At 49.8% G+C, this 24,789-nt stretch overlaps 6 protein-coding genes across 6 annotated transcripts; 4 read left to right on the top strand and 2 right to left on the bottom strand.

Annotated features, from left to right (window-relative positions):
• Positions 1–57: 57 nt before the first annotated feature.
• C8Q69DRAFT_457866 (stress activated MAP kinase interacting protein) lies at positions 58–3,593 on the top strand. The gene is made up of 3 exons (XM_028629941.1): positions 58–415; positions 503–988; positions 1,067–3,593. The coding sequence occupies exons 1-3, from the start codon at positions 393–395 to the stop codon at positions 3,138–3,140; spliced, it is 2,583 nt and encodes an 860-aa protein (XP_028487773.1). The 5' UTR covers positions 58–392; the 3' UTR covers positions 3,141–3,593.
• A 2,420-nt stretch (positions 3,594–6,013) lies between these two features.
• Positions 6,014–7,847, top strand: C8Q69DRAFT_160821 (camp-dependent protein kinase type 2). Its single transcript, XM_028625661.1, has 4 exons — positions 6,014–6,764; positions 6,835–7,088; positions 7,141–7,515; positions 7,573–7,847. Exons 1-4 carry the CDS (start codon positions 6,141–6,143, stop codon positions 7,598–7,600), a joined length of 1,281 nt encoding a protein of 426 aa, XP_028487774.1. The 5' UTR covers positions 6,014–6,140; the 3' UTR covers positions 7,601–7,847.
• A 665-nt stretch (positions 7,848–8,512) lies between these two features.
• C8Q69DRAFT_398363 (Tim10/DDP family zinc finger-domain-containing protein) lies at positions 8,513–8,988 on the bottom strand (the record flags this gene model as incomplete). The annotated part of the gene is made up of 2 exons (XM_028627805.1): positions 8,513–8,737; positions 8,854–8,988. The coding sequence occupies 2 exons, from the start codon at positions 8,986–8,988 to the stop codon at positions 8,513–8,515; spliced, it is 360 nt and encodes a 119-aa protein (XP_028487775.1).
• A 430-nt stretch (positions 8,989–9,418) lies between these two features.
• Positions 9,419–11,254, top strand: C8Q69DRAFT_160877 (putative lectin family integral membrane protein). The gene is made up of 6 exons (XM_028625662.1): positions 9,419–9,646; positions 9,729–9,752; positions 9,834–9,904; positions 9,968–10,049; positions 10,137–10,397; positions 10,458–11,254. The coding sequence occupies exons 1-6, from the start codon at positions 9,548–9,550 to the stop codon at positions 10,896–10,898; spliced, it is 978 nt and encodes a 325-aa protein (XP_028487776.1). The 5' UTR covers positions 9,419–9,547; the 3' UTR covers positions 10,899–11,254.
• Positions 11,255–11,801: 547 nt separating this feature from the next.
• Positions 11,802–13,224, bottom strand: C8Q69DRAFT_160879 (hypothetical protein). Its single transcript, XM_028625663.1, has one exon. The coding sequence runs from the start codon at positions 12,981–12,983 to the stop codon at positions 11,808–11,810; it is 1,176 nt and encodes a 391-aa protein (XP_028487777.1). The 5' UTR covers positions 12,984–13,224; the 3' UTR covers positions 11,802–11,807.
• Positions 13,225–13,761: 537 nt separating this feature from the next.
• Positions 13,762–15,328, top strand: C8Q69DRAFT_457878 (mitotic checkpoint regulator, MAD2B-interacting-domain-containing protein). The gene has a single exon (XM_028629942.1). It carries the CDS (start codon positions 13,836–13,838, stop codon positions 15,102–15,104), a length of 1,269 nt encoding a protein of 422 aa, XP_028487778.1. The 5' UTR covers positions 13,762–13,835; the 3' UTR covers positions 15,105–15,328.
• Positions 15,329–24,789: the final 9,461 nt, after the last annotated feature.

A 24,789-nucleotide genomic window follows, 5' to 3' on the forward strand; every position in this document is an offset into this window, starting at 1 on the left:
GAAGACGCGGAGTAGTTTCGACCGCCAAGGAGCGGAGCCCCATCAGCCCCCCATCAAGCCTCGGCCTCGCGACGATCTCACTCCTACACCCGTTACTAGGTACCTAGTAGAGGGAGATCATGCTTATATCGTCGCGTCCTTTACGTCTAGAATCGTTTTCTTCGTTCCTTAGATCAGGCTGGTCCTGATCGAACACGGCCCTCATTTACTTTCTCGAAGCGTCGCAGGTGTATGTTGACCGTCCTTCACTGGATGTGATGTCAAAGAGTTCCATGCAGTTCACGACTTGATTTACCTTGTTTTCGCCTTGCTCGAGTCACACTGGCTAGGGAAGAGCTCGTGAGGCAAACACAGTTCCATTCTTTTCAGTCGACAACTCCGAAACTCGAAAGATGTCTCTCCTTCAGAATGAAGAGTAAGTAGCGACTGGTAAACCCCCACCGCTATGTGAAAGTCTGCCACTGTAACCATGATGCTGACCAAGAGGACTAAATGGATTCAGTTTTACCATTTGGCAATTACGGACCTCCTATCTGTCCATGATCAAAGATGGTGTCGGCGAACGCCTCATCAATGTAAACAACAACATACTCAACACACCTGGCTTCCGCGCTGCCGGCTGGTCGTCAATATCTGCCAACCCCACCACTCAGAGTGTCGCCGCTCAAATCAAGCGCACCTATTCTCCACCCATACCTACGGCTGGTGCGGTCGCATCGGAATACTACCAGTTTGCCAGAAATGAAGAAGGGGAGAATGGGGAGAGGGGCTTCGGATTCGGGGATGAAGGCGAGGACGAGGAAGGTGGCATGGTGACAGGCGGTGGAGGTGGGACCTATACATTTGGGGTACGGCATCATGGAAGAGGAGGGAAAAGAAACCGTCGACGTGATCGGCAACAACAGGAACAGAGGCATCGGGAGGCAGAAGAAGAAGACAGCAGTGACTTGAGTGATGAGAGTGACGAGGAAGGAGAGTCGGCACCGAGGTTAGTCATGGATATCTTTGCATTTCTCCCCTTAGAGGGAGCATTGAGAGACTCATATCCCGTACTCACATGTTGCAGGGCCGCTCAACAAATCAAATTCTCAAAGATGCCTATACGGACCCGTGCAGGGTCCTCGCCGATAAGGGCCCTGGATCGTAACGATGGCCCCGAGCTTCTGGTGACCTCTCCCTCACGCCCGTCTACAGGCAGCTATTTCAGACGTGGATCTATGGGTGCGGTCGATGTAGTCAAAGAACGTTCGCGTCGTGATACCACTACGAGCAGTGACATGTCCTCCGACAACGAGCTTGATCCTTCTGCATTAGACAAGAGAAGATCGATCCAGTTCTCATCCCGGAACCAGGTCATAGAGCCTTCGAAGAAAAGGTCAGACCAACGCCACTCGGGTACGGGAACCGTGACTATGGAAGAGCTGAATGAGCAGGACGAAGATTCTGGTGCTGAATCTGTCGGATCTGCTCTCTCCTCCGAGTTTGACGCTACTGCAGGATCAGGGTCATTGCTGGAAGACGATGATATAACCGCCAGTTTAGATTCATCATCACCCATGACAATCATGCACAAATTGCGGAACAGGAGCGGATCCCAGAACGCGTCTCCTAGGAAGTCAAGGACCCCCGCAGCAGAAATAGATTTACCTCCTCCACGGCCTATCAGCACTGTTCAGCCTATCAGTCTGCTCTCCAAGGAGCTCAATGCTAGAAAGAAAGCCCCCGCGAACCCTGTGGAACGGTTTGCCATACTTTCCGGCAAAGGCTGTGACACGGCTTTGAATATCAAGATCTATGCTCCCTTTTCATCAGAGCCAGATGAACCCTTCGAGATGCCGCTAGTGCGGGAGTCCACAGATGGTGATCCCCCAGGCCCTGTCACTGTCACCGAGGCTATCGGATTATGTCTCTGGACATACATTAAGGAAGGCCGTGAACCACCTATAGGGGGAGAGAAACTTAATGTGAACCGATGGACCTTGAGGATGGTAGAAGATGGCGAAGTCGAATATGACTTCCCGCCTCTGGGGAGGAACCTGCCGATTGCTGACTTCACATCTAACAACAACAGGGCAGCTGCATTGAGAGGCCGGTCAAGGAACAAGCCTTACGATGAATTTGCGCTTGTAGAGGCTACTCAAGCGGAATTCGAGGAGAATGAAAGACTATACCCTAAATACAGTCAAGCTGCGGCCGCTGAGGAGAGCGCTGGTGCAAGCCAGCCCGCGCCCGCTGCAGCAAATGAACCGCCAGCTGCGGCCAACAAAGCTACAACAACAACAACAACAACAACGAGGCTCAATCCTATACTGGGACAACCGTTTTCGTCAGCTCTTAATGACACTTCACTCACACCTGCTGACCGTCCCGCGGTGCCCACGTCGCATGCCACGCCCCGTATGGGGGTGCAGAAGACACTGAAGATCCGATTTATCAACTTGGAGGCTTCGACCCAGGTCATGACGCTGAATACTTCCACTGATAGCTATATCGCGGAGATTCTCGACTCAGTCTGCAAAAGATGGGGCCTTGACAAGGGCAATTATCTCCTCAAGGTTATGGGGTCGAACACGGTGGCACCGCTCGATCGTACCGTTGAAGCTTTAGGGAATATCACGGAGCTTGATCTCGTCCGCCGGCGTTTTGGTGCAGGTCCACTCTCTTTGACAGGCTCTCCAGGCAGCTCATCTCCTAACGCGCCACTTCTGGTTGACAGCACGACCAGCGCACCGACCAAGAAAGGCAAGAAGAGTGGACAACAGATGCTTCATCCGCTTGCACAGAAGCAAGATCTCATCGGGGGCTACTACCGTCGATACCAGGTATTCCGCAAACAACCAATGTCATTTACTGCTTCCAACCAGCGTGTCCTCGCGTTCGATAACGACTATATGCATATCATGCCCGGAGACACTGGCAAAGGCGTCTTCGACACTAGCACCAAAACGCGGTCGATCAGTTTTAATGACGTGGTGGGATGTAAAGTCAGTCGACGCCATCCCAAGAGCTTCCGCGTCGTGATCTTGCGGGGAAACGAGGCCAACGAGCAGAAGCGGTACGATTTCGAGGCGCGCAATGCAGTGGAGGCAGCGGAGATTGTGGAGGAGATTAAGAAAAACATGGCACATTATCGCATTTAAAGCTTTTGTCCGTCATGCCATTGACTGAGCTGAATATCTGCTACGACTTGTTTGTCACTTATGTCCTTTTTTCTTGCAAAAAAAAAGCTAAAAAAGCTTGTAACCTGTCTTGTTGGGAGCGATTGCACGTGCTGGTGGAGTCTTATAGGTCCAAGTATGTCTATTTAGTGTAGCTAGATATGGGGTTTTTTTTGTTCCCACTGATACTCTTCTATCTCATGATGCAATGTATGAAAACATCTGTGATTATTTGCATAACGAGGCAAACTGTAGTTCCTATATAGGAGAGTGCTAGTGATTCGAGTATGCATGGTTGCGCCGCAGAGGTGGGGAAGCAAAGTCGGTCTGGCTCGACTCTTCAGACAAGCTTCTCCGGTAGAATAGTACTACGTATTAGGATCTTACAGTAAACGTTTAAATATGATATCACAAATTCTCCGAGACTCTTTAGTGATTCTCTTTGTTCTAAATCTAGACTGAGGCAGGGCGAACTAAATGAGGCGGACACGTCTCTTGATTAAGATGTCGTTAACCTCGGCACTTAAAGAGTACGGTATGTATCTAAAACTGGATATAGACTAGAGTAGTAGGCCAAGTAGGCCTAGTGTTGGATGGAGAGCAGTGCCCAATAGCAGCTAGTTACTTAGGTTAGAATTGTCCTGTGCTTTTTAAGGATACTCTTTACTCGTTGATTGGCAACCAATAACTACCCATTAATATATCTATCAGATAATTCAGATTGCGTGTTTGAAAAGGGACCTTAGTTACCTGTTACCTTAAGACACTCATTTTCTTCAGGTAGGATCAGGATTGAGGTAGGATTAAATAGAAGGTAGATTGATAGTCGTAACTAACTAGTAGTTTCCAATGTCTCAAGTGCGAGGGGATCACTTAAGCAGGATTAACTGGAGTAGCTAACTAAAGACCGCCCATTCGTTAGTTGAAGTTCGGGAGTTGTCTAGCCAGCCAAACGCCGGCACGATCATCATATCGACTAATTGACCAGACTACCGTTACAGGATACTGTTATCGAATGACATACCGGGGGAGGAGTCGGGACTATGGTACGCACATCAGATTCAGAAGTCATGCGCGCGTCTAATAATCCATATCTACCTAGAGGATTATTATCTCTCTTTCTTCTCTTCTCTCTCCGCTTTCTAATTGTCGGTCTAGGAATAATATTTGGCACTAACTAGTATTCTCAATTTCTCACGGATTTACCTAGTCTCTGCAATGAGGGAATATTGATTTTCTGTCCCCTGTAGATACAGTACCATAAATTAGACGCTGGATGGCAAAGCCTGCATGCTTCTTTCCTGGGCGTAATTGTCTCCGAGGGAAGACGGGGTTTTTGCATCATACTGGCGTACCTGACAGGATGGTTTCGAGTATTATTGGGTCTGGATATTCTCTGGGGCCTTCCGTGCACTGTCGGGGAGTTCTGTATGGTAACTGAGTTCCCACCGCTCAGGTTCGCGGAGAAAAGCTGTAATTGACTAACTATCGGAGCGGGAGCTATTATTACTTAAGTTATACGAGCTGGGGGCAGACAGTAGGCACTGAGAGTGTGGAATAATAATAATAATATCGCACGTTCGCATCGCACCGTGATACTTTAGCCGGAAAAAGAGAGATCGAAAGGACGACTGCGACGTGCCCTGATTTCAACCGAAATTCATTACACAAGCGTCGCAGATGACGATTGTCGGCCGTGTTGGTTGAATCTAAATGATATGAATCAACCGGAGCGGGGCCTCGTCCTTTCGTGATCCACGGTTCGCCCCAACCAAACACGACGGTCGCGGAGCAAGGGAAAAGGGAAAGGGAAAAGAGAGCATCATATAGAGGAATCATGGATGCTGAAGGGTTAGATAGTGACGGTGGTGATGGTGCAATTGGAAAGGTGGGCGTTTTGCCTGTCGCGGCTGTCCTGTAGCATAACTAGCGGCTCCCCAGAGGCTAGCTAGCTTCCTGCGAATGAATGATTGAACGAAATAAATGAATGAAATGGGATAGTTAATAATGATTAATTAGTTAATTAGTTAAGAATAATGTCCGAGGGAGTTGACAGAGAACGCCTCGTCTTGAGTTATATTCTTCTCTCCCCAGGGCCTCCACTGCCTCTCCCGACTCGTCTAAGTAATTCACTAACTAGTTACTTAACTGACTAGTAGTTAACCGCCCTGCTGTCATCCTCTCTGCTTGCTTGCTTGCTTGCTTGTCCCTTGAACCTGCGCTTGTTACAACCTGGTAGTCCACTCTCCAATCCACACTACTACCGGTCTCGATTCCTGCTGCTTTTCCTTGACGCTTCCTGCTTCCTGTTTCCCCGTTGCTGTTGTCGGTGGCATCACTTGTACTCGAACCCCTCCCGACCCAAACCGCCAATTGTGGTGTCCTTTGGCAACGTTCCGGAAACGGCTTGCCGGGAGCCACTGTGTGTGAACGTTCAGCTGGAAAAGCTCACAGTGCTTCTCATTTACCAGCACGAGGGTGGAGCATCAGCGTCGCTTGAGAAAACCCCCAATCCGTGATCGTTCACGACTCCTGGCTGCGCGGGGCAGGGCTGACAGCTTCAACTCTCCGGACGCTTAGTAGCTCACTGCCATCGCAACTTCTGGGAGTAGCAACAGCAGCAGCAGCAGCATCACCGTCATCACCCGTGTTTCCTCCCTCCCAACCCCGCCCGCTCGTCTCAATTTCCCCAACCATTGCGACTGCACCACCCCCTATCTCTTCCATCCTCAGCAGTCACCAGGACGAAGTTCCTTCTCCTCGAGGAGGCTTTCCCCAGCGCTCTGCTAATCGCCAATCTCAACCTGAGAGCCCGGCGATTACGTCTATCCGCCGTCTGTCGGGAGTCCATACCCGAGAGCTCCGAACCAAGGGCAATTTGTCGAGCCAAAGAGTCCTCGACTGGGGTCAATTGGTGCTGGACAGCTCATGATTCATCTGGCGAATTCCGTGGTAGTCTGAAACTGCTACAGATCCCTTCTCATGCCGACTCTCGGAGGCCTACTGAAGAAGAAGCGGACGAAGGACTCCAACAGCCTATCAAAGGAGATCAGTTCCTCACAGGAGACCGGCGCGGACAATCACACCAATCCCAATTCCCCCGTTGATGCAAACCATTCCAGCAACCAGTCACAGATGAACTCGACAGTAGCGCAGTCGCACCCCTCCTCGGCTTCCCAGCATCAGAATGTCTCCAGCATACACCACCTAATAAACCACCACGATGCGCAGGCGGCCGGGGGAGGGCACCATGGAAGTCAATCACAGCAGCAGGCTGTGAAGGCGCAACCTCGACAGCTCAAAGGAAAATATCTATTGGAGGACTTCTCGATCCAGCGGACCCTGGGAACAGGCAGTTTTGGTCGAGTGCATCTGGTGCAGTCCAAGCACAACCACCGCTTCTATGCGATCAAGGTGCTGAAGAAGGCGCAAGTCGTCAAGATGAAACAAGTCGAACACACCAATGACGAAAGGAGGATGCTGCAACGCGTCCGGCATCCCTTCTTGATCACATTATGGGGTACATTCCAGGACTCGAACAACCTATACATGGTCATGGATTTCGTGGAGGGTGGAGAGTTGTTTAGTCTGCTTCGCAAGTCGCAGGTAAGCGCGCTTTCCTTTCTCACTCTTGCTCTCCGCGCTGTCAATCAGCCAGATACTGACAGCAACACAGCGTTTCCCCAATCCCGTCGCCAAATTCTATGCCGCTGAGGTGACATTGGCCTTGGAATATCTGCACTCTCAGCATATCATCTACCGAGATCTCAAGCCCGAAAACTTGCTGTTGGATCGACACGGCCATTTGAAGATTACCGATTTCGGTTTCGCAAAGGAGGTTCCCGATATCACATGGACTCTCTGTGGGACGCCAGACTATCTGGCCCCGGAAGTTGTGTCGTCAAAGGGCTATAACAAATCCGTTGACTGGTAAGACAGGTTCCCTAGACATCGCAGATGTGCAACTTGCTGACCGGGGCAGGTGGTCACTCGGTATTTTGATCTTTGAGATGCTGTGCGGCTTTACACCGTTCTGGGACAGTGGTTCCCCCGTGAAGATCTATGAGAATATCCTTCGAGGAAAGATCAAGTATCCACCTTATATGCATCCCGATGCGGTCGACTTGCTTTCGCAGCTCATCACGCCGGATCTCACGAAGCGGCTTGGCAACTTGCACGGCGGCTCTGAGGATGTCAAGAACCATCCTTGGTTCGCGGAAGTGACATGGGACCGCTTGGCGAGGAAAGATATCGACGCTCCATATGTGCCGCCCGTTAGAGGTGGCCAGGGTGACGCCAGCCAATTCGACAAGTACCCGGAGGAGCGTGAAGCCTATGGTGCTCATGGTGATGATCCGTAAGTGGCCCTTGAACCTGGCAACTCCATCTCAAAGCAGATACTAATATGCCACAGTTACGGCCATTTGTTTTCCGAGTTTTAGTCTCCAATGCTTAGTATTACGATGAAACGATGCAGATGCATAGCAGAAGACGCTGGATGACAGATCTCGCCGACAATGTCCCGGTATAGTCGTTACTATCTTATATTTTGCTAACCTGCATAATCCTACCTTATACGCTCTCGTGCGGTTATATTCTAGTGTGGGGCTTTTACTGCTTCGGGCCCCTGGCTTTGGTCGCTAGTCGATCACTCACAGTGACATCTCTTCATCTTATCTACCTGGACTGAACAGGACAATCGAATTGTGGAACTATTATTAGCTTTCTGTAGGGGGTGGCTTTCTTGCTATCTTCCGGTGCACTGGGGCATCAGTTGGAACGCTGTGGATACCAGATCTTGCGAGGATAGGGAACGCATACATACATGTCTCTTTGTTTCAATTATTCCGCCCTGTAGAGACTAGAAATCTTAAATGGGCTGCTGTCTATGTTGATCTATATTCTAATCTGAATTCTGTCTGGAACCAAGTTTGTATGGAATATGGCCCTGTATATAGCGTTATGGTGTTCTCGACGGTTGTCCATTGTATTTGCCTTTTCTTCCGGGCTTGTGACGTCCTAGTCCGTATCCTGGATGGGTCTTCGATTCCAGTAGGCGATGTACCAAGAGAGATAACCATGCCAAGTTGTGGCAGAAATTCCAAGACTTCTATTCAGGATGACTATTCCGTCTTCTTTCCTCTTTTCTTTTCTCATAAAGGGAGAATTGCAAACAAACCAGCGGTATATCGGTCCAATATTGTACATTATAATCACACATCGGATTGAAATGGCAAACCTGCACCCTTGCCAAAAAATCCCATTTTCGGCTCATCGGACATTATTGTCATGAGTCAAGTTCATCCCGATTCCAATTCCCCTCTGTTTTTTCCTTTTCTGGAGTCGTGCAACATTTACAAAAGTCCGCTACCACCCGTAGCCATGCTCGCCATGGCCGCGGAGTCCTGGCCGCCAAGCTTCTTGCTCTCCTTGCTGACGCGCGAGATGTACGTGCGGCTAACGGTGTTCCAGGTCGAGATGTACTTTTCCATGCAGGTCGAGAGGCAGCTTTCCTCCTTGGAGGAGAGAGAGTCGCCGGGGGTAGGGATGCAGCGGTCGAAGCAGTGTTCGTTGAGTTTCTGTTTTGGAGAGTATGAAGTTAGAAAGGCGGATTGATTTTGAGTCAGTTTAAAGGAGGGGAAAATTGGAGGGAATTCAAAGCGGAGAGAAGAGAAGGTAATGAGGGCAGACATACGCCGATAAGAGCCCGGGCGTTGGTCATGGCAGCTTCGGCTTGGAGCTGCTTCATGATGGCGGTCTTCATTTCCTCGGAGGAATTGGGAGCAGCAGGAGAGCTGCTGCTGCTGCTGCCGCCAAAGAAGGATGACATGTTGAAAGGATGTATATGGAGAGATAAATGGGGAGATTTGGTTCGGATTGTTTCGTCGGGAGTATGAGAGTATGAGAAAGATCTTGTTCGCGGGCAAAGAAGGTTGCTGGGCTCTGTGGCTGGAGCTGGTTGCCTGCGCCACCTCAAGGGCCGATGTGGACACTTGGATGTTACGGGTGGAAGAGCATCCAGATCTACATCTGCCAACTTAACAATCTACATAGCCCGACGGCGCGCCTTTCCTTTCCTCCCTGGGAAAGATCATGTCTCTGTGAAGTGCAGAAAAGTCCCGGTGACTGATCTGGACACGTCCACGCGCAGCAAAATCCATTATTTTTTTTCTATAACAAATTAAACGAGAGGGACAATTCCAATCCCGCTTTCTCCAGCTACCTTACCTCCGGTCGTTTTTTTCCTAACCTTAGTCTGTAACGCATTGCTTCAGTTGAAACCAACCCTGCCAGCTGAAGCGCCTCTTTCTACTTCTTCCTATCCTTTGAATCGCGGAGCATCCACCTCCGCTTTTGATTTCTTGACTTGACTCGAGCCCTTCTTCGCAATGTTGTTCCAGCGCCTCTCGGCGTGTCTATGGACCGCTTTGGCGGTCGTCGGTGCCGCAAATGCTTATGAGGGGGATCCGGATGTTAGGAGTATTCCTGTGAGTTTTTCCTGGGTCCATTGGTGTATTAATGTGCTTGTTGAGGAAGCTTGCTAACGCCCTTATGTTGGGAAACATCTAGCTCCGGACTCATAGTCTTGCACCGGTATGAATTGACAAGCGCCCCCATTCGTGTTTCAACGTCGTGTTGGACGCAATCGTGATCTAATTGGTTCCTCGTATATAGCCATATCTGGATTCCGACATGCAGAGCCGGTGGTTCGATTTCGGTGGAGATACTATCATTCGCGCGGACAAGTATGAAGCTGCTCATTTCGCGGGCTAGGGATGATGGTTTGCTGAAATGAATTTGCTTGTTAGGTATATCCGTCTGACGTCCGACAAGCCTTCTCAGCAAGGATGGCTATTCTCTCGTGTGCCTCTCACGGCGACGAATTGGGAGGTTAGTGCTCTATCATGTTGCCCGTCTTTGACGGGAGCTATGTATACTTTTTGGATAGGGATTCGGGGTGATTGACAGGTCTAGTAGATCGAGGTCGAGTTTAAGATTCACGGTTCCGGAAACCTCCACGGGGATGGCTTCGCGTTGTGGCTCACCAAGCAGCGCGCAACGCAGGGCCCTGTCTTTGGATCGACGGATCGATTCGAGGGTCTGGGTATCTTCTTTGACACTTACAAGAACAATCGCCCCGGTGTCACTTTCCCCTACGTTATGGCTATGATGGGTGATGGGCAGACGACGTATGATCAGTCTCACGACGGCAAAGCGAATGAATTGGCTGGCTGTTCGGTACGGATTCATGGTTGTCTTTTTTTGGATGTAGCAGCAGACGAACTAACAATCTTCCAGGCCCGTGGCATCCGTGACGCTGCGATTCCCACCAAGGCTCGTCTTACCTACTTCCAAGACAAGTCCCTGACCCTCGATCTGCAGTACAAATCGGATCATTCATGGACCAACTGCTTCACTCTGACGGCTCCGGAATACAACATCGCTATCCCTGCCGTCTCCTATCTCGGTCTTTCTGCCGAGACCGGAGAGCTGAGCGATAACCATGACATTATTTCTATCACTTCGAATAACCTCTACAGTGTCTCTGGCGGCACCAACCGTGGAAGCGGTCCGTCGGCAGGTCGTGGACGACCTGCTGCGGCTACACCTAAGCCGCAGAAGAGCAGCGGCGGCTGGGGTTGGTTCTTCTTCAAGACGATCCTGTTCTTCGGCGCAATTGTCGGTGGATACTTCGGTTGGACGCTGTACAGGTCGAAGCAGCGTTACTCGAGGTTCTAGAGAACGCAAGCGCCCTTGTATCTTCAATTTATTTCAGTACCAATTGCATACTGCCGCTGCAGCTTTTATTCCAGCCTTTCCCCGACCTGATCACGAATCAACAGAGCCTAACCATGTCATATTTCCCTTGCTCGCCTTCGATATCTATCCCAATTGAGTCTCAGCTCCTACTATCGGGCTGAAACAAACAAAACACCCGCCGTGAAAACCGTAACGGAAGCAACAAGCAATTCGGCAAACAAACGAACTACAATACAACTCCTCTACTTACTTATCACCTCGACCATCTCTGACCTCTCGGTTTTCTTTTCCTTATTTCTCGAACTCTCGCTTTCGTCTCTTTTTCTCAACTTTTCCCACGGCGCATCATGCAATGAGGGCCTCCGCAAACCAAACCGTCTACATGTTCCCTTTTCCTGGTCTTTTTCTCCCTATCTTCTTGCTGTACCTCTGAAATTAACTCTGTTCATCATATGCTGTGTGTTTTTACAATATTGTCGCCCAAGCTGTCTCGATAGCATCTCCTTATCTATTGTCTTGTGTCTATGTGATGATTAGCGATAGGAGAAAGAAAAAGAAGAAGAAGAAGAGTGTTATCTGATGATTTCTTGATTCTGTTGCCTAAAATGATGGGATCGGAGTAATGATGAATGGAAGGGGGGGAAAGGAGCAGAAGGGGATGGTAACTGAGATGGAATTTCGGTATAAGAGATGGAGAAGAACGAAAAGGAACAGCGAAAGAAAAAGTGCCTTTGTAAATCAAACATTGATTGGGTATCAAGATGCCGTGTCTATTCTGCAAGGAAAGAAAAGTCCATAACGCCGCGTAACGTGCTAATAGTACAGTACAAGATGATTCCGGGAAGAAAATATGGATATGTCGATAAGGTAGTGTAGAAGACATTGAGCTCATTTCTCGCCTCTTCTATGACGCTCCTCGCTCCAGAGTCGGTCAATGATCTGGAAGACTTCTGTGACACTTCGCATGACCGATTCGTCGATTCCGAGACCGCTGTACCGGTGCTGGATCTTATCCGGATGCCATCTGATACGCTCCGCTTTGAGTGTCGCAAGCAGGTCTGGGGGAGTAGTATTGCCGGACTTAGAGTCCGGAGAAGGAATTGCAGGAGCATGTCGCATGAATGCTTCAACAGCATCAGAGGAAACATCTCGACGCTTGCCAGATTCCACAGGCCAGAAGAGGAGATTGCGAAGGTGCTGATTTCTAGGCTTTTCTTCTTCTTCCTTTCCTTCATCCTTGTTCGATGACGACGAAGCCAACGAGTTGAGTTCGTCCCAACTCCGTCGATACTCCTCCCACGCAGCCTTCCATGCTTTGACCTTCTTTCTTTCCTGACCCCTTCTCAGACTCTCTTCCATGGCCCTTTCGAACTGCATCCTCTCGGACGTCTCCCGTCGTCTTCTGTCGTCACGTTCTTTCGCCCTCGCACGTTCTTCGCGCAGTCTTTCCCTCTCTTCCATGATCCCCTGATGTGTCTTCTCCCACATCTTTGCCCGGACATATGCAGCGTACTCTTCTTCGTCCATCTGTTCCAACTCCCCATCGGGTCCTTTCGGCACAGCTGGGTTCGGATACGTATGGATCGGTTGGCCGTATACGGATTCCCAGAACGCGGCGCCTTCGTCGTCGCCTAGGGCGTCGAAGAGAGACTCGCGAAACGCCGTATTTGGCGAAAGTGACCGATGATGGAGAGAATAAGGAGACGCGGAACGCTCGCTGTCAATCTTTTCGCGCTTGGACGACGCTCGATGGTGGCCATGGTGGTGTCGTCGGCGATGATGACGGTGCTTGTGATGACGCTCCTCCTCCTCCTCATGATTAGAGGGAGAATCGCGCTTGGAACGTGATTTCGATTTCGATTTAGAGGACTTGAATCGAAACTTGCCGTGTTGCGAGCGAGAGTATTCGTCTCCGGTTCTGTCTTGTTCTTCTGCATCATGCGATGGAGTAGGTCCGTCGTTGTCGTCTGGCTTCTTGCGTTTGGTGCCTGTTTGCGCGGCTAGTTGCTCGAGAAGCTTGCGCCGCTCGATATCAGCAGCTTCGGGAGAAATCGTCGTGTCCATGATGTGGTTTAGTTTCTCTCGCCCTCCGCGTTCGTCGGGGCAGAGCTCGGATTTATTTGCCTCTTGAATCCGCCATCGAGGTTGTAAGCGCCAGGGAAAGGGAAGGTGCGATCCCCTTGCCTTGCTAAAGAGTAACAAGCATGGTAGGTATGTAGCTCGTTAGAGAACGAATACGTCTTGTAGTAACGATCCGGGCTTTGGAGGAGAATTATCGAAGCATATCTAACAATGCTGGGAGGGGACGCAATAGTTAACTAGGTATGTAGTTAGCTTTCTTGCGTCCCGCTGATTAGTCATTTGGAGCTTATCTTAACGTTAACTTGGTTAAGATGTTTAGTTAACTGAAGTAACTTGACTATCTGATCTTGATCTCTGACCGCAATTTCGCGCGTGATTACATGGTAAATAAAGATAGATAATATATGCGAAGATAATCCAAGTGACCTATTATTCACTGTGAGCAGGGGTTTATTACCAATTAAGGAGCCTTTAATCGAGGTACTTAGAACATACTATGTACATCTCAAAGGCACTCTCAACGCTTCCTTTATAGACATTTCCATCTTAGAATGTTGATAAACAAGTCATTAGTAGTTGACCATACTATTAAGTTTATTTCTCATACCGTTCGAGATTCATAGACGAACTACACAGACAAGCATTCGCTAGGTTGAGTTGAACTTGTTGAAGTATGAGCTTAACAATGCCCGCATGTGGTCCGCGCGTCCTGACCGTGGCGAGAGCGCTAGAGATCTTCGAGTATTATTACCATAGTCTAGATAGTTAACTAGTAACTAACTATTGTTCTTACTTCATCCAAATCCCCTCCACGACCACATTATAACTCGCAAGATGGCTCTCGTTTCATATTCCGACTCTGAAGGTTCAGACTCGGAGAACGAACAGAAGACCCAGTCTCCAAAGAAAGAAGTTTCTTCAACAACACCCGCAACCTCAAGTCAATCGAAACCTTCCAAACCCGCCGCACCTGGAGGCTTCCAATCCCTCGTCGACCGCAGTAATCCGCGCAAACTCCGCGTCGCACTACCGGAAATAAAACCAGAGACATCAACTGCTGATGGAACGGGCGAGGAAGATGGTGGACCGGCTCGAAAGAAAGCTAGGACAGGTGGTGGAGGGGGCGCATTTTCCGGATTCAACTCATTCCTCCCTGCGCCGAAACGAAGTGCAGCAGCAGCGGATAAGAAGCCCGGGCCTATTTCTACGAGGAAGATTTTCAGTTTGAAGACGGGCGCAACGCCGGGATTTGATCGTGCAGCCGATGCGGAGATGCGGCAGGAACAGGCTCTCAGTGCAAGTGCAGGCGCAGGCGCAGGCGCCGATGATGAGAGTATTCCTACGGCTGGAAGTTTACGTGATGGACCAGTTGAGCCGAAGGAGGAACCTAAGAAGATTGGAAATGCGATGATGTTCAAGCCGTTGTCGGTGGCTAGGAATGCGCAGAAGAAAAAGACATCGACGGCGGCGTCGAGAGCTACTGGCGGGACGAAGGCGACTACAACGACACCCGTTCCTGAGTCAAAGGAACCGCAACCGCCTGCAGTATCTGCACCGGCACCAGTACCACAGAAGCCAAAGGTTAGCCTCTTCTCCATTGCGAGCGAGGAGAGGACGACAGCACCAGATATAACGGCAGAAAGCGCAGCGACATATCAGCCGTTGGTATACAATACGGATCTCAATGAACCCCCCGCTGGTCCTCAGCCAGAGCCTTCAGAAGCAGAAAGTCAGCAAATAAGTTATGACCAGACCGCCTCTGCTTCGTCAACGTCACAAACACTGGACGATATCGCAAACGATTTGAATCTCTCCCGCGCTCAGCGGCGCCAGCTTATGGGTCGACAACCTGCGGCGTCCAAGTCTCGTATTCTCAACTTCAACACAGACGCAGAATATGCTGCCAATCAAGCATACCTTGCGCAGGCGTCCGAGGCGGAGCTTGCCGCACAGCAACACAACCCAGTTCGCTCTGTCGCTCCTGGAAAGCATTCGTTGCAGCAACTTGTTAATGTGGCTAATAGCCAGAAGGAAGCTCTAGAGGAGAGCTTCGCTGCTGGGCGCCGGAACAAGAAAGAGGCTGGCTCCAAGTATGGGTGGTAGATGTTGGCGCTTAAACGTTTCGAATGTTTCTAAATGTGTTTGTATATACCCACTATCAACTATTGACTATCATCTGGCAGAGAGCTGTTTCATATTTCAGACTATACCATTTATTACCATGTAGAGAGTGAGGATTATGTTACAACACTGCTCGGATGCAAGCATTTCCAATTAACTCATCAGATATCAGCTAGACCAATACGCAGCAGCATACTGTACATGTGATAACAGGGAGTTTTTAATGCGTAAACTCTAGATTCTTCTATCGTTATCGAATATATAATCATCAGGCTAAATACAGTACAATGGCACTTTTCCCTTTCCCTCTGGGTAACTCCAAAAAACCACTAGCCATGTATATGCACGAAAACAAAAAGGAAAGAAGACATGTTAGGTATCATGCTGACAGACCACAAGACCGATAGACTCCATGCGTATATGCAAAGGATGGTTCTTATGACGAGGTATCAACAACTTCTGCGAACCACTGCTTCAACGCCATAGCCAAAACCGCTGGCAACTCGCGCACGTCACGAACAACCAAGTAATAAGGAAAGGGGAATCCTTCGAGATACTTCTTCATCTTCAACTTCATCTCCCCTGTGCCACTTTCATCCGGCTCGAAGCTTGCTTCACTTAGATCCAGGATAGAGTTACCCTTGACAGCGTCGACAATGATGAAGACGACCATGATTCGCTCTTCCTGGGCTTGCCGAACGAGTCGTCGAATGGTGTCGTGGTCCTCACAGATACCGTCTGAGATGATCAGCTCCAATTGCCAAAGGTCTGCATTGCCCCCAGATGGGCCACGTTTCGTTCGTGCTTCGCGGAAGAGGGCGACGGAGTCAGCGATCAGCTTTCGAACGTTTGTACCCGTTTGCTGGTAATTGAATTGCTGGAACACTTGCATTCCAGCCTCCGAAGAGAATGGCTTGCCGAATTCGTGAGCTACTCTGACATGTTCTTCGTCACCAAACCCAAGAATGCATAGATCGCCAACTTCAAGCATACTCAAGCTTTTAGCGACCAGGGCAAGAGTCTCGAAGGCCAGCTGTCCGCTTCCACTTTCCAGCATAGACTTGCTATCGTCGACGGCAAGCATGATCTGGTAGTTTCTCTTCGAAGGAATCGAGCGCCGCATCCAGATCTTGTCGCGCTTGTACTGAGACGCTATATAAGGAATGATGCGCTTGATATTCAGACGTTTGCCAGTGCGGAAATCGCCCCGCAGCTTTGTTGCCAACGTAGGGGCAAGGATAAGACGGAGTTGCTCAGTCAGGGAAAGTGAAAGATTGTTGGTGATAGCCTCGTAATGAGACCACAACCGCCTGGCCTCTTCGGGTGATGTCCGTGGAGGAAGGGTGGAAGATAGATGGATCGCAGCCAGTTGGCTATCGACTTCATCCAGTTCTTCATTTGCCTCTACTTTACCGGTGCCATCCTGAGACGATTCATGCACGCGAGTATCGGTCGCCATGAATGTACCCGTGGTATGAGCATCTGCGGAGGACATGTCTCCAACCATTGGAGTATCTTCATCCATCTTGGCGTCCATAGGAAGGTCTTCATCTCCACCAGAGACATCCGGTAGAGTATCATCTCCGTTAGGCTTCATGTCCTCAGACTCCACCGCATTGGTCTGGTCTAATGCCTTTGCCTGTTCCTCGCTGGCTTGACCTAGAGCCTGGGTATCAGCAACATCCTCCTGGTCCGCCAAATGCTCAAATTCTGCATCTGCCATATCGGTATCCTGCGGCAGTGCTTGGGACTCTTGGTTTTCTTCGGAGGGGTTCTTGATGTCTTGCTGCCTTCGGTGCCACTGCTCTAGCATGTCTCCGAGCTTCTTGAACGCCTGTTGCTCAGGACCTTCCATCTTGCCATCGTCGCGGCCACCGGAAGCATCTCTGGTTGTCTTGCTGTCTTGTCCATCTTCTGCTGCACCATTCTGTTGCTCCGTGTTTTCAGCCGCATCCTTTGAGCCATTTTCTCGTTGCGCATCGCCAGATGTTCCTTGATCATCATTTTGATCTTCCTCGGCAGCGAGCCCACCGGCAACAGCCTCGCTAGGGGCCACATTCTCACCAGCTGCATCATTCTCGTCGCGCTGGGCCCTTAAAATATCTTCTTGTTCCTCCTCCTTCGGCTCATCTCCTGTGGTATCTGCTTCTTCTGGCCCTTCAGCTTCGTTATTGTCCTGGCCTTCTTCACCTTCGTCTTGGCCTATATCGTCGGCCTCTGCCGGCTCTTCTTCAGCATTGTCGTCACCATCCATCTTATCCTCAGGAGCTCCAGATTGCTCTTCATCAAGATCGGGGCCCATATCAGAGAGCTCATCCATGCCGTCGTCCATGTCCGACTCACCACCCTCTTTCTCTTCACCATCCAATTGCATCTCTTCTGGTAGCTCAAGGGCATCTTCTTCCTTGGCGTGGGGATCAGTGACATCCATATCTTCCCTCCCAACAGCCTCCCCTTCATCTTCGGGAGCTTCTTCATCGTCCTCACTCTGATCCTCCGTCTGCTCGCCTTGCTCCTTGGCGTCCTTCTCTTGAGCCGCAGTCTGTTCGTCGGGTTGCGTTACTCCTTTACCCTCTTGATTTTCACTCTCTTTCTGTTCGTCCTCATGAGCTCCATCCCATAGCTTTTCATCAACGGCGTTAGGATCGAGGTCATCAACACTGCCCACTTCATCATCTATATCGTTCTCCTCGTCCTCTCCATCAGAAGCACCGTCCTCATTGTCCTCCTTCTCTTCCGTCTGTCCTGTCTCGCCTTCGAGCTCATCCTGGTCCATGTCAACAGCGTCCTTTGAACTTTCCATCTCCTCTGTCTTATCCTCCTTGTTCTGTTGCTGTGCGAGCTCTGACAAATCTTCATCGTCTTGCACATCTTTACTGATGTCTTCTGCACCTTCCCCTTCGCCCAAGCCAGTTCCACTTTCCAGATTCCCAGTGTCGCCTTGCTCGTTCGAGGCCTCGGCCGGGCTACAGAAACCCTCAGATGCGACTTGCGCAAATGATTTCGCAAGAATATAAGACATCTTGCACAGTTCGCGATGTATCGAAACGAATCTGTCGACAAGATCTGCACATATAATGTAGTATTGCTTGGCAATGGGGTGCACACTTGCGACAAGAGCAGATGCTACAGAAAGGTCATCATTCCCTTTCTGGAGTCGCTGGATTTCATTGAGAACATGTTCAAGAGAGGCACCTATATCGGAAAGGTGAGCCTCTTTGATGGCCTTAGAGAAGAGCTCTTCAGACCTAGAAAGCCAATTGCGATCCTCGGTTGAAGCCGGCAGAGTGCTCAAAGCAGAGCTGACGCGCTGAAGGCCAACAAACATCTTGTCAGCGGTTGAAAGGAGGAGGCCATCAAAATCCGCAAGAGCCATGTCGCTGTTCATACTGGCGGCTGTAGTACTGGAACAGTCTACTTCTGTCCAGGAAATCAGCTGCTCCAAAACAAACGATAAGTCAGGTCGCTCATCATTCCATTTAGTCAGATCTTGTTTCAACTCCCCGATCGATTTGCGCGCCTGACTAAATGTATTGTCATGTGGTGGCGAGGAAAGGCCTGCTGGAAGCTCTGGAAGCTGGTCAAGCAAGTTTCTTAAATGGTCCACATCGTCTCTCCAAGCACGGAGGCCATCCAAAATCTTCGACGAGTTGCAGCCCGAAAACTTGGAATGAATCTCGACCACAACAGAAGCAAGTCCTAGCATTGGCCCCAGCCATCCAACAGTTCGCGTAGCAGAGCCCTTCTCCTCTACCACGGCAGGTTGGATAGCAGACAGCGACTCTGAACCACAGGTCCAGACGTTATCCATCTTGGCTAATATAGACTCGAGAGATCCCAATTGAGACAGAGCTGGAGAGAGGACATCTCTCTGTTTTCTTAGCAGGAGCAGGAGCCCTTCGATGGACCCCACGCTTCTGGACACTTCGACGTTGCTGAGCTCCTCAGAGTACTGGTGAGCTGCCTGGCGTACGCGAGGCACAACGTCCAAAAACCTATGGAAATAGGAGATCGCATTGGTGACTAAATTTCCTGATGTAGAAGTGGCAATAAGATCAGGAGTTGTCGCGAGGACTTGGGCCACGGATGCCTGTTCTTCCAGAAGGTTAACGCCCACGTTGCGCCTGATTCCCATGAAGAATAACTGGTGTAGCTTTTCTGCATAGAAGCGGCGTTTCCTTGTCTTGAGATGTTGGACGTCCTCCTTATTTTCCTCGGTCAGTGTTTTCGGTGTCTGTGATTTGAGCTCCTTCATAGTTTCGATTACGTCGTTCATGAAACTGTGCAGTTGGTCTGAGACGTCCAAATCAACCATGGCGCTGGAATAAACGCGCAACATGTTACTCGTTGTAGCATCTGGATCTCTGAATCTTAGAGGCCTATCGCTCCATGAAGCAATCTTCCTTTGACAGACTGCTAGTGCCCCTGAAGACACGGCTGGAGATGACCTTAGGGAGTTTCCGGAAACAACTGTGCCCTCATTAGACATTTCAGGCATTCCTTGAGTCAGTACGGTCTCCACCGGCTGCCCAAGCAGACCACGATATTTCTTCACGACCTTAAACAGCTTGTAATGTGAGCGTCGAGCACTTTCTCGCAGAGCGGCGATATTTGTATCTTTCCAACTGGCGAGCTGAATTTGCTGTTTGATGTCCTTTTCCAAACTCTGTCTTCCATCTGCCAAGGCCTTTGAGAGGACACTTTCGAAGGGCTTGAAGTGGCAGATGAAGTTGAGAAGGGCTGAACCAAAGCTAGCTAGGACTGGGTATTCGTCCACGTAGGAGAGCAAGAGAAGTCTGAAATTCTCCACGAGTCGCAGACGCGCACTGTACTGACCCATGGTTGTTGATAAGAAGAATTTCTCGAGCGTTGCAATGACCTCCCTTGTGTGCTCTGCCAGATTCTCGCCAGCTTGTGCCATTTGAAGAGGAGCTGCGAACAACGTTTCGTATGCTACGAACCACCAAGAGCTGACATCCTGCTCACATTTTTCTCTCTCTATGTCGAGCAGCTTTGCCCACGTAGACAGCTCCAAACGGCGCCAACTTATGATTAAGTTCGTCAATTCATCGTAGATTGACGCGGCCGAGTATTCTCTGCTTGCGACAAGCTGCCACTCATGGACGTATGCATGAAGTTTCTCCACTTTGGTAAGGAACTTTGCAACCGGTTCAGTGTGCCTGAACTCAAATATTTCCTTACAACAAGTGATGACGTCCTGAAGGGCTGCATGTTCTGGCCAGGCCATTTGGAGCTGCAGAAATCGTGACTGAATGGACAAGACTAACGAGACCAGTTTCTTGGCTTCAGCCGAGTTTGAGTCAGTATAGAAATTGTAGTCTGTTGGCGTACAATGTTCGATGCCATCTATGGCATCTTCAAGAAGAAGGAACGTTCCGGGAAGATGCGACTTCGGCCCAAGGGGTGACACAGATGCCTGAGCAGTCGACCAGATTGATCCGAGTAAACGAGATGAGTCTTTAACGAGATCTTTTAGTGCGTCCTTTCTATCTTGACCCCCGAAAAGTCTTGCATGGAGCTTGGCAAGGCGCAATGACACGGACTTTGGATCAATACGAATCTTCTCTGTGTCTGCTTCATCCGAAGTGCTGTCATAGGTGGGGAAAAGTCGGCGCAGTTCGTCTTCGTCTGCCTGTTCGCTGTCTTCAAGAGAGCCACGATAACGATACATCTCGGTTCTCCGTGCTTCCTTCTCCTGGTCTTCTTTCAACTTCTCTTTCCATAGGTCATGGAAATCATCGAATATCCGGCGCAGGTTGTCCCGGCCGACAGCAGTCCGCAGGACAGAGTAGTCAGTATTCTGAGTAGTGACCAGGATAGATAATTCATGAAACAAAAGCTCGACGACATGGCTGGAATTGCGGCTTTTGAGATTCCTTGTCCCGCGTGAAAGAGTACGCATCTGACCTCCGAGGAACGGCGTTCTTATACTAATCTCACGCACATTGGTAATCTCAGAGGTGTCAGGGAGCTGGCTTGATCTGAGAGAAATGCCCAGATCTAGTAAATGGAGGAAGCGAATAACGGGCACGGTGACATCGTCATAGAACCTGAAGTTCGTGCCGAGCCTCTGAGATATCTGTCGAATATTATCACGGAGTAGGCGCGACTTCTCTTCCGACACGTTGTCCTCCATGGTCCTGAGGAGCACAGAATTTATGAGATTCGAGAATTCCCCTTGCAGATGGCTTATTTGTGAGCGTTGTGGCCTAGTAACGGCGGAAGACGGAGGTTCGGAACCTAGTGCTTCCAGTTCATTCTGCAGCAATTGGTTGCGCAGGTTTGTAGACTCGCCAGAGAATTCACGTTCGTATGCAAATATCGCTTCGGATCGCTTTGTCAGTTCAGAGACGCGCCTGTGGTGTCGCTTTCTCTGGACTACCAGACCGAGAGACGGGTCGAAGGGTCTATCGGGGACGAAGAGACGGAGCAGAACCATTGCCAATTGCACAGTGACCTTTCCGACCTCATGGATGTCGTCAGTCAAGGACCGCACCCCGACAGTCAGAGAATGGAGACATGGTGACAGGAAATTCTGAGCAATGTCCCTGAAATAATGACCAGAAGGTAAAGCTGCGTTCAGCTGAAGTTGCGGGATAGACTGGCCTTCATACGAGCCACTTGTCTCTACCATTCGAAGGGCGGCTGTGAGATGTTCCAAGTAGATAGCCTCAAAAAACTCTTGATGGCATACTAGTAACTCCAAAGCAAGTCTTGCCAATGCCCGCACAAGAACATTCGACGGACCCACTGCAATTTCGTTGGTACTCGAGGCTAGTGCCTGAGCAAGAGCATTGCACTCAATGCTCAAGAAATCCATCTGACCGAGGGTGGTGTTCCCGACGGAAGTAAGCCTTTCCAGAGTAGACAGTGAGAGTGTGCCACTCAAGCTCAGAGCATGTTTGGCGGGAATCCCTGACCCTGAGAACATCGAAAGCTTATGCAAGAGATCAGGTACATAGGATTGGATGTTTGACATATCTGCTGGTCGTGCAGGACGACTTGCTAGTAGCGAGACACTCCCTCGAGATATGAGACCAACACTTCCTGTGTTGCGTGGTACTGACAAGTCGTGATATTGGCATATCGTCTCGAATTGAGTGGAGAAATAGGGTTCTTGGAGAGACTCGAAATGTTGCACGGCAGTTGCTAGCTCCTTTACGACTTGCTTGAGACCCGGGACGAGAATTTGGCCCTCAGCTGCGCCGAGGATGATAGACCGTTGCGCATCGATCAGAGATTCTCTCACTTTACTTAGTTGAGATAGCGGCACGCGAGTCTTGACAGCGATAGCCGTGAATTCAGAGACAACCTGCTCCAAATCAAGGAGAGATTGTAATTGCTCCTCACTGGCAGGAGTAGCAGGTCTCCAAGAGTCCCACATTTTCTGCATGCTAAGCCCTGTGGTTAATGCCCATTCAGCATGAAAATGGCTGATCGACTGGGCTAGAATCAATGAAATTGGCCTGACCAACGATCCATGATTCTGGAGGCTAGATGCTAGTTCTTGTCCAATCTGTAGGTAAGTCTGGAATTCGCCGTCGTCCAAGTCTGTGACTTGTGTTGCTGCAAAGAAATCCCAGCAAAGGTGTATGACTGACCTCAGGGCGGTCACGACAAACGAGTCACCTATAGCAATGTCACCCAGATTCCGTATATGATCGTGAAGCGCCTGGCAGCACTCAATTAGGAATGGGCCGACTGGTTGCGTGGAATCTTTCATAAGTGCCTGTACTCGTCCCGATGCCAACGACCGCTCCAGACGCGTCATCTGAGAGGGCTTGAGCGATCTGCTTGATTCATTGGCATGGGCTAGGCTCTGTTGTAAGCGGTAGAGGTCAAGCATGATCTCCTGCAAGAAAGCCAGGCCGACGAATCGAGAAGGATCCATATTAATACTTGCAATCGACAACAGAGGCTCGTTAACTAGTGGATGGATAGGCTGGGGGCTTCCTTTCGTAAGCAGAGACATGGCTCCCGAAGACATATCTCCAAGCAAAGGCTTGCTGTCGAATAGCTGAAAGTGATCACCCAGGTTCCAAGACCGGCGTTCCTCCATCACGCAAGTATAGCGTTGGACTATGGAAGTGACCTGAGATCCCATAGATGAGCTAAGGTTATTAGGCACGAACGTCTTCAGAGCGCGTGCGAGAAGTGTAAGATCACGGATAGATAAATGATCCAAACGGACTTCATAGGACATCAGGTCAAGGTCATTAGAGAATGTTGCCACATCGATATTCCAAACCGGGCGTAGGCGGTATAACGCAGACTCGCAGGTATAGGCGGGCATCTGAGACTGCAAAGAGCCATCCATCGGTGCTGATAGGAAGCAGATCTCGATAGACCTGTTCCGCATCGCGCGTGACAACTCTCCGTTGCGCGGGTCCATGGTAAGGAATAGTCTGAAATTCGGATGGGGTTTGAGGACCCTCGCCGATCCGTCCTCCGTTCGCTGCTCATTCAGAACCAGGTACCCATTTGGCTCCATAAGAGAATTGAGTCGATCAAGAACGGAAGGGTTACAAAGATTGGCATTATCCAGAACAACCCATTTTCCCTGTTGAATAGCCTGGGTTAACACTCCTTCGGTCCACTGAAAGCCCACTTTTTCTGATTGCCTTGACAGTCTCAGTAATGTCTCGCCCTGTTTGACGTAGTCATCAAGCCCTGAAGATGGGTAACTTCGCAGCAGGATAGACAGTGAAGTTAGGAGTTCCTCTAGCGAGGGACTTTCTGTCTTGCAAAGTTGGTATACTTGCAGAAAGTCAGACGGGAAGTGGAGAACATCAGGCGCAGAATAGGCTGTGATGATGTGACACTGGAGGAACACGGCCAGATCATCGATAAAGGAGAGGATTTCTCTTCTGAAGTCAATCTGTTCGAAACCTCCAATAAGATCCATAGTGTCTGTATCCGCACTCAGTGCTAGCTCAATCAGTTGGGCGCCATTGATAGCTGCAAGTTTACGCAGCACTGTTGTCTTGCCACACCCAGAAGGACCGACCAAAATACTTGGCCACGTTTGTTCTATGCAAAGAATCAAAGACTGGAGGACAGAGAGATCTCTGGGAATAATTCTCAAGCGTGGTTCGAAGAAGCGTTGCAGAACATGATCTCTTTGCATGACACCGAAACCAACCTGTAAGTAACTCGGAGAGAGATTGTGGTAATATGTTGGCGTATCAGGGTTTTCTCCAAAAACATTCCTGTAGAGCTGGGAGACCAAAGATCGATCCTCTTCCGTGCGGAACCTCTGACTGATAACGACGTCAAGGAAATGACGGGTATGGATCTGTAGACTGCCTCGGTGAGTCAATTGAAGCCATCTGGAAATATCACGCAAGTTGATCTCCCAAGGGCCTCCAATTGCTCCTAGACGCCTGTCCCGGGATATGCTAGCATTTAACAAGGATACGAAGTTAATTAGCTTATCAGTCTGCTCCGGCGGGCTGCCAGGAAATAGTTTGGTGCAAATCCGGTTCAAGTCAGTGTCGCTGAAAGAATCGGCATATACCACAGTAAACCGGTTAACGAAAGATGCCGGGAGACCTTTCCTCCCACCGCCTTGGTGATGAGGGTTCTGTGCCGCAAATAGGACAAAGTCCGGATGCCGCTTGAAAGTCTGATCCAGTTCAGCAATGTA

This window comes from Paecilomyces variotii (assembly GCF_004022145.1).
Source record: "Paecilomyces variotii strain CBS 101075 chromosome Unknown C8Q69scaffold_2, whole genome shotgun sequence".
NCBI lineage: Eukaryota > Fungi > Ascomycota > Eurotiomycetes > Eurotiales > Thermoascaceae > Paecilomyces > Paecilomyces variotii.